General features: G+C 41.6%; 1 protein-coding gene across 1 annotated transcript in view; it reads left to right on the plus strand.

Moving 5' to 3' along the window:
- Positions 1-10,000, plus strand: part of si:dkey-159a18.1 (sortilin) — a 31,100-nt gene that overhangs the window by 3,943 nt on the left and 17,157 nt on the right. The window contains exons 7-9 of the mRNA XM_063217874.1: positions 1,838-1,884; positions 4,037-4,173; positions 4,694-4,777. Of these exons, the coding sequence (XP_063073944.1) occupies positions 1,838-1,884; positions 4,037-4,173; positions 4,694-4,777 (268 nt within the window). The remainder of the gene's footprint in view (positions 1-1,837; positions 1,885-4,036; positions 4,174-4,693; positions 4,778-10,000) is intronic.

Below are 10,000 nucleotides of genomic sequence, written 5' to 3' on the forward strand. Positions count from 1 at the left end.
CACAAATACTTCTTCATGACTGGTCTGCGTGCACACAAACACACGCACACACACAAACACACACACACACACACACACACACACACACACACACACACACACACACACACACACACACACACACACACACACACACACACACACACACACACACACACGTATACACACACACACACACACACACACACACACACACACACACACACACACACACACACACACACACACACACACACACACACACACACACACACACACACACGTATACACACACACACACATATACACACACACACACACACACACACACACACACACACACACACACACACACACACACACACACAAGACAGAGAGGTGTGTCAGGGCAATCGGAGGTTATGTGTTCACATTCTTACATGGCTTGTCATGTTTGTATTACATGGTCAACAAGGAAGGTAGAAAACATTTAGGTACATGCAATTTCACCTATTTGTCCATGGCATTTGATTGATTAAGAATGGCTGTTGTTGGTTGTGAACTTGGCAGTGGAGAAATGTGATTTTTGGAGGTTGGGTGTGCACATGTTCAAAACAATTTTCCACGTGCTAGACAAAAGTGGTAGTGTGATGAAGTGGTTCGCACAAAAAAATACAAACTTCATTTAATTTTTCAAATGGTAACTTTTCAATCCATCCATTGGATCTTCCTCATGCGGACCACTTCATTGGAAAAATGTGAACCATCTGTGTTAGTGCAGAGGGAAAGTAATGTATTAAGTAAGGGCCAAGTGTAAAAAGAAAAAGTCAAAGTAAATTCATGGTGTAAGTACAACACTAGCACATATTACATAGCTGTTACACCACTTACTCCATTGTATCGAATGAGGTAGATAGCCTAGACTGTTTTGATACTGAAAAACAGTAAAATCCTAACAAGAATCCACCACATACTTGATCCAACGACTGCAGAGTCAGCTGATCATAAGACAAATCCACAGCTCTACTGGTTACTCAGATAAGTGACCTGTGTTGAAAGGAAACTGTTTCTGTTTTTACTTTTACTTGTACTTTTGACACCTCTGAGTAATGCATTATGTAGGGATTTAAAAACGTAGGTTACATGTGTTTGAAGTGTGTTGTCTGAGGACTCATTTGGAAATGCTTATAGTCAGTGGTGTAGTCGACTTTGTTATGGTGGGTATACTGTATATTTGAACATTTTTTGAAGTGGGCATACTGTATATATTTGTGCTATTCAAAACAATGGATCAATCAATTTGAAGTGGGTGTACTGAAATCCCTGAAATTTAGAAGTGGGTATACTCCGTATACCCGCGTTCTACGTAGACTACACCACTGCTTATAGTGCGTTCATAAAGTTTGCAGACCACATATTATTTTGGCTGTATACATCCTCATGACAGTGCTCCAATGTAATAATGTTACTATGATGTTATAATACGTATCTTACCTGCATTTTACCATATGGCTGACCATAACAGCAGTGGTTGCCAAGCCTTTACTGTTTGAAGCTCTACACTTTACTATAACTTTACTACAACTTGTTTTTGGACTTGTCTTGAATCTTTTAAAATTATTTCCACTTGTATATTGCTTATTTACAACGTAGCCTATTTGTCTTGGAAAGAAAAGACCTGATCTCTGAATGTGGTTTTGTGTGTGTGTGTGTGTGTGTGTGTGTGTGTGTGTGTGTGTGTGTGTGTGTGTGTGTGTGTGTGTGTGTGTGTGTGTGTGTGTGTGTGTGTGTGTGTGTGTGTGTGTGTGTGTGTCTGTCTGTCTGTCTGTCTGTCTGTCTGTCTGTCTGTCTGTCTGTCTGTCTGTCTGTCTGTTTGCAGGGGCGGAAATGTCACTCTGTATTTCAGCTGTAGTCCCAAAGGAACAGGTAGGCTAACTCCTATAATGCTCAAAGAAAAAAGTATGTCATTTAAGTCATTTATTTTCAAAATGTATGCTGTCCATTCACAAATTTGACATTTTCATAGATATTTACTTAGTAAGCTTAACAAACTAACCAAAGTATGGTAAGTTTTGCAGAAAAAGATTTAGATTGTTCACCTATTAATGTATGAAAAGTGTGAATTTCCATATCATAAGCAGTAGTAGACTGCAGTACTTTTATTGATCCCAAAGGAAATTAAATGAGTAAATACTTATGAAAATGAAAATGAAACCCATGAAAAGATTTTACCAGAGAATCATAAATGAGAGTGAGATAAAGCAGGCGGGTTCTTTTCCGGTATCCACTTTACGTCGGGTGAACGCCCCTTTAGGAGACCTTCGATTAGGAGACCTTCGGAGTCTTGAGGTAGAGAATAAATGGAGTCCCCTTAGCGCTGTAGATGGCGGTAGCGCATGTCTTGTGCAAACACCACAAAAAGAGAAGAAGAAGAAGGGACAACGCCCCCTTAGGAGACCAAATTTTGAGCACACACTTTTGCATTGAGTGGCTTTGTTTCGATTCCTCTTTATTGTATATCCAACCTCTTTAATTTTACATTTGTGAATGGGCAGCACAAATCCTGAAAATCAGCTAATGAAACAATTCATACTCTACCAGTAACACTGTCTTTTTGCCTATTCACTTCACTGCGGCTCTTTGCCTTAAAATAGTCAGTTTCCCCTTCTCCTCATCACCACAGTATGCATTGCTACATGATGTCTGTTTTGCATGCACATGGTATTGCATTGACGACTAATATTGTGCCCGTGTTTTCGCAAAACTCCCCTAGGTGCTTGTACCATTCTTTTTGGTCTTCACTTCATCTGAAATCATTGATATCAGTTGTTAATGTTGATGACTTATCATGTCTTTTCTGCGTCTCACTTCAAATTCACTCTTGTCTCTCCTCTTTGTCTTGTCTACGTTTGATGGAAATGTTCTTTTTTCCCCTTCACATCACCTGAAAAACATGTGAAATGTTGGCCTCTAGGCAATAATGACTTCAAATCACATCCCTCTGGCAGAACTGCATATTATGAGGCATATATCTTATTGATTTTTCAACTGTTGACCTACAATAATTGTTTAGCCGTAGTCTGTGCCAGTGGCCTCACAATGCGGGCCAGATTCGGCCTGGGAATGGCAAACATTTAGTTGGAACAAATGAAAACATATATGTGTGATATCTGTGGCCATACGGTCGGGCGATTTGTTTGGCCCTCAACCTCATTTACACAACATAATTTGGCCCGTGGGGAAAAATAATTGGAGGTCACTGCTGTACGCTGTGAAACATATTGGGTTTTAATCATGAAGTGCAAACTAAAGTTGCTTAGTTACAGAACTTCAGCTGAAAGGAAACACGTGTGTTGCATGTTGGTCTGTGCACCGCAATGTGACGATAATGGATGGGGTGAAGTTTTTGTGATTGTGGATCAGTGTGGATGTCCTACTAGATAAAGTACCACTTCTGCAACTTTGTTTCTTTGTAAGTTGCATAAGAGTGATTAAGAAAAAGGAAATTAACTCCCTACAAATGGTTTCCACTGTTTGTGTGTGTGCTGCTTTTACATGTCTGCTTCTGTGTCTGTTTGTCTTGCTCGTGTGTCTTCTTGTCTGTGTGTCTTTGTACATGCTTGCGTGTCTGTGCCTTTGTGTGTTTCTGATCATGTGTGTGTGTGTGTGCGTGTGTGTGTGTGTGTGTGTGTGTGTGTGTGTGTGTGTGTGTGTGTGTGTGTGTGTGTGTGCATGGGTGTGTATGTGCATGCACACGCATGTCTGTGTGTGTGAGTGTGTGTGTGTGTGTGTGTGTGTGTGTGTGTGTGTGTGTGTGTGTGTGTGTGTGTGTGTGTGTGTGTGTGTGTGTGTGTGTGAGTGTTTATGTGTGCGTGCCTGCGTGTATATGTGCATGCACACGTGTGCGTGTCTGTGTGTTTGCATGTATGTGTTTGTGTATATGTGCATGCGTGCGTTTGTATGTGCATGCACACGCGTACGTGTGTGTGTGCATGGATGTGTATGTGTGTGTGTGTGTGTGTGTGCGCGCGTGTATGTGTGCGTGCCTGTATGTGTGTGTGTGTGTATGCTGGGACAGTCGAGGCTGATCGCAGAGGAGAGCTGTATCTGAAGCGGACGAAGGATCTCGGCCGGACTTTCACAACTATTGCCCAGAACATCTTCTCCTTTGGCTACATAGGGGGCTTCCTCTTCACCTCTGTCATGGAGAAACTGGTGAGATGGTGACACAACACACACAGACACACACACATACATACATACACACACACAGACACACACACACACACACACACACACACACACACACACACACACACACACACACACACACACACACACATGTATAGACACACACACACATACACACACACACGTACAAAGTATACACACACACACAAACACACATGCATGTACACACACACAGACACAGGCACAAGCACAGACACAGACACTCGCACAGACACACACACACGCACAGACACAGACACAGACACAGACACAGACACACACATACAGACACACACACACACACACGTGCACACATATACATGCACACGCATGAATGCATGCACACAAGGGCGCGCTGCACACAGACACACTAGTACAAACACACATGGACTCAAGCTTGCACACAGACACACACGCACATGCACTCAAGCTTGCTGACTCACTGCAACACCGTGATTGTTACTCATTTATAAATGTATGACATATATACTATCTTTCCCCCCAGGAATCTCCCCGTGTGATGTATGTGTCCTCAGACCAGGGAGACACCTTCAACAAGGCCCAACTTCCTTCAGCCTCCACTGAACAGGTACTACCCAAACAACTTTTTCAACATGGGGGTCAGGTCCCCATGAGGAAATGCGTTTGACTAAAACACCACATACAATCTCGGATGTTTAACCCTGTAAGACATATGAATAAGCTGTTACCAGAATGGCAATGACCAAGTTGTAATGTACTGCTAAAGGCCCTGTGTACTGTCATAGTGATGTAGTGCTATGGTAAGTTTTTCAGGGACTATTACAGCGTTCCACTGGCGGAAGGAGCTGGTATCTTTCAAGTTACCTTTTTCTTTGATGTTGCGAAAAAATATGTTTGGGGTCCCCAGAAATTTGGGGTATCAAAATGGAGTGCCGGGCCACAAAGAGGGGTTGGGAGCCACTACATAACAGCTTCCATACCAGCACTCGAATCCCTGCACCGCTCTTACATGAAAATTGCTGACTAGGGATGGGAATTTTTGGCAAACGTGTGGGACTTTCTGAGATACCTTTCGTTGAAAATGAAAGACAATTCAGTTCGTATTTGCTGAGCAACTTTAGAAATAGAATGAATCTTTGCACTAAGGTTCATTGTCACTTAACACAGAAAGGGAGGCCCATATAGAATTTTTATGTGGGTTCTGCATTTTATGCATGTGGATTTCAAGGCGTACATTTTGAATTTTCTAATTCAAAAGGACTTGAATATGCAAAGACATAAAAAAAAGATTATTCCTGTAAGAAAAACATTTGGATTTTGGTGATGGTTAAAACTTTGCGATTAAATGGAATAGATCATCTTTAGACAAACATTTTCCCTCAATGACTAAGGCATGCGGGTGGTTTGCAAGTGCAACTGTCACAAGTTGTTTCTCCATAGCCGTAAAAACCCACAAGCACCATTCTGACCATGTGCTACAGGCAGGGCATTGCCGTTAGAAGGAAGTTGCACTTGCTACTACTGGTATGTGTACATTGAAACATCTTGAGTAAGGTCAACTGATAAAGACACGTCCGCTTGGAACACAGATAAAAACTAGAAATGCACTCAGAGACTGCAGACCTCCACCAAGGAAGCTGTTTGATAGAACATTTGATTATGTTACACCTATTTTTTTGCAAGTTTCTGCCTTATTTTTGAGTAGTTAGAAATTGGAATGTCAAGATTTCATCCAAATCCGTTCATAATTTTTTGAGTTATCCTGCCGACAGACAAATAAACAGACACAGACAAACAGACAGATAAACCAATGTGGCCGAAAACAACCTCCTTGCCGGAGGTAAAAAGTTAAACCAACAGTTAACAGTTCAGCGTCAGGTCAGCATAGGTGCCGGAAAGTGGGATGCAGTGGTGCATTTACATCCCCACTTTTGGGCTCCCTAAAAGAGGTTTTCTCAACGTCTACTGCAGACAAATGAGTGGAGTGCAGCAGCAACATCTTTAAGAAAGAAAGAATGAAGAAAAAAATGCACCACCACTTAACACCTCCAAACAAGGATGTATGTTGTGCTTGACCAATACAAACACACATTACATACACAGCCATACACACCCACCCACACACACACACACACACGCACTTACACACACGCCCACGCATGCACACACACAGACACACACACACACACACACACATATATATATATATTAGGGTGCATCAAATGCCCCCTATGAAAAAATATTGCCTTGGCCCTATAGTAAAAATGTTCTACACCCAGTAAAAACACACTGTGTAAAATATTTTGAAATTTGGATGAAGTCTACCGGGGCCACCAGCCCCATGAAAATAGAAAATGATGGTGATAGTCAAAATCTTGGAATAGAAACAGGGCTGGACTGGCCATCTGGCATAGCGGGCATTTCCCGGTGGGCCCTGCACCCTCGTGGGCCCCCATTTTTTTTTTTTTTTTACATTACTGAAAATGCAGGGCCCAGCGGTGAGTCAGTTCTCCGCCACTGAATAGAAGTCCAGCCCTGAATAGAAATATACATTTCAGTGCATCAAGCTACCCAATAAAAAGATATTACCTCAGCTGTGTGATAAAAATGTTCTATGCACAGTAAAATCACTCTGTGTAAAATATGTTGAAATTTAGATGAATTCTACTGGGTCCACCAGGCCCATGAAAATACAAAACAATGGTGATAGTGATGGGCAACCTGGATTCCAAAGCTGAAGTCCAGTGCCACATATTCCAAATATAGCCAATATAATGCACCAGCTGACCCACTGCTAGTATCAAGCAAGAGATGACTTTTGTGTGTTTCACCTGTGGGCCTACGCTGTTAATACCTGGTGGAACATCTGTACTAAAGCTGTGAATGCTCCTTGGAATGACTTGTGTTTTTTCAAGAACTTACTGCAGTAGTTCAATAGAGTACAGTCAATACTTATGTTTTATTGGGTAGCTTTATGCAGCGAAATGTCCATTTCTATTCCACGATTCTGACTTTCAAAATGATTTTCTATTTTCATGGGGCTGGTGGTCCCAGTAGACTTCATCCAAATTTCAAAATATTTTTTTCAATATATTTACTGGGTGTGGAACATTTTTACTATAGGGCCAAGGCAATATTTTTTCATAGGGGGCATTTGATGCACCCTAATATACAGTATATATATATATATATATATACACGAGTGATTCTACGATTCGTCTCCGCTTTTGGCAAAAGCAAAATGTCAACTAGACTGCCTGTGCAGTCGCCTTCGACTGCTTAAGGTATATCCCCGAAACGCGACGCTTCCAGTCTTCAATCATTCCTACCACTCCCGTCCACCTTTTCATGAACGTCTATGATAAATACAAAATATAAAATAAATATATTTAATATCTATACATAGATCAATGACGTGCATAGGCTTAAAACCAAATGACTATTGTGAAAATGAAGGAAAAAATGGTTCACTATTACAGTGGATATACCACATTAGGTACAGTGTAATAACCAGTGTAACAATATTTAATACCACGTCATACCAGTGTGACACCATGTACCAATTTTGTACTTATATCATGTAGGCTATTTGTGTGTAAGTGGTATTACATGGTATTGCATATTTGTACACTGGTATTACACTAGTATTACATGGTATTACATATTGTTACACTGGTTATTACACTGTACCTGGTATTGCCCATTTTTACACTGGTATTACACTAGTATTACATGGTATTAAATATTGTTACACTGGTTATTACACTGTAGGCCTACCTGATATGGTAGATTCACTGAAATGGTGAACCATTAAATTAAGGAGTTACCGGGCAAATCAATCCACCCAGTCAGAAGTTATGGGCCCAATAAAAATTCCACCATTTTGAAAGTGTTGACCTCCAAACTTGAATCAGTTCATGAACCTACCCTGCAGCATTCACACACCAAATCTGGGACAAATCCATCCAACCGGTCAGAAGTAATGGGCCAAACAAAAATTCGGCCATCTTGAATTCGGCCATCTTGAAATTGTTGACCTCCAAACTCGAATCAGTTCATGAACCTACCCTAGAACATTCACACACCAAATCTGGGACAAATCCATCCACCCGGTCAGAAGTTATGGACCAAACAAAAATTCGGCCATCTTGAAAGTGTTAACCTCCAAACTGTAATCAGTTCATGAACCCACCCTAGAGCATTCACACACCAAATCTGGGACAAATCCATCCACCCGGTCAGAAGTAATGGGCCAAACAAAAATTCGGCCATCTTGAATTCGGCCATCTTGAAATTGTTGACCTCCAAACTCGAATCAGTTCATGAACCTACCCTAGAACATTCACACACCAAATCTGGGACAAATCCATCCACCCGGTCAGAAGTTATGGACCAAACAAAAATTCGGCCATCTTGAATTCGGCCATCTTGAAAGTGTTAACCTCCAAACTCTAATCAGTTCATGAACCCACCCTAGAGCATTCACACACCAAATCTGGGACAAATCCATCCACCCGGTCAGAAGTAATGGGCCAAACAAAAATTCGGCCATCTTGAATTCGGCCATCTTGAAATTGTTGACCTCCACACTCGAATCAGTTCATGAACCTACCCTAGAACATTCACACACCAAATCTGGGACAAATCCATCCACCCGGTCAGAAGTTATGGACCAAACAAAAATTCGGCCATCTTGAATTCGGCCATCTTGAAAGTGTTAACCTCCAAACTCTAATCAGTTCATGAACCCACCCTAGAGCATTCACACACCAAATCTGGGACAAATCCATCCACCCGGTCAGAAGTAATGGGCCAAACAAAAATTCGGCCATCTTGAATTCGGCCATCTTGAAATTGTTGACCTCCACACTCGAATCAGTTCATGAACCTACCCTAGAACATTCACACACCAAATCTGGGACAAATCCATCCACCCGGTCAGAAGTTATGGACCAAACAAAAATTCGGCCATCTTGAATTCGGCCATCTTGAAAGTGTTAACCTCCAAACTCTAATCAGTTCATGAACCCACCCTAGAGCATTCACACACCAAATCTGGGACAAATCCATCCACCCGGTCAGAAGTAATGGGCCAAACAAAAATTCGGCCATCTTGAATTCGGCCATCTTGAAATTGTTGACCTCCAAACTCGAATCAGTTCATGAACCTGCCCTAGAGCATTCACACACCAAATCTGGGACAAATCCAAACATCCGTTCAAAAGTTATCGCGTTAACACGAAAGACCTTACGCGGCGGCGGCGGACGCGGCGGCGGCGGACGCGGCGGCGGCGGACGCGGCGGCGGCGGACGCGGCGGCGGCGGCGGTGCACGCAAAACCATTACATCCCCGACGCTCCGCGTTTCGGGGATATAATTATCAGTATTTTTTTTCAACTAAATGACCTAGATATTTACATAGTGTATATATTTAAGTTTCCAAACAAACAAATTGCCAAGCTTAATCTTAAATCATTTGATAAATACTCTAATGAAAGCGAACATTTGCTTAATTATTTTGTCAACAGTGTTATGGACAAATACTATGTCATTTCAAACATAAATAAAAATACTACAGAGTTGAAACAATACACGTTTGAAAGTGCTTATGTCCCTTAGCAATAATGTTGTCATTAATCTGTGGAACTGATATAGAAAATGTGATTGTTGAGCTTCATAAGTAGGATTTTATGATTCACTGTGATCGTCTGATTTGAATATAGTCACCCTCCTTACACAAGACTTCCCCCTCCAGAGATAATCCCTAGTGTCTGTTCATAGGATTTTTCCAACACATAAGGGATCAATAGCTCAAAAACACTTTCAAAAC

This window comes from Engraulis encrasicolus, chromosome 15 (assembly GCF_034702125.1).
Source record: "Engraulis encrasicolus isolate BLACKSEA-1 chromosome 15, IST_EnEncr_1.0, whole genome shotgun sequence".
NCBI lineage: Eukaryota > Metazoa > Chordata > Actinopteri > Clupeiformes > Engraulidae > Engraulis > Engraulis encrasicolus.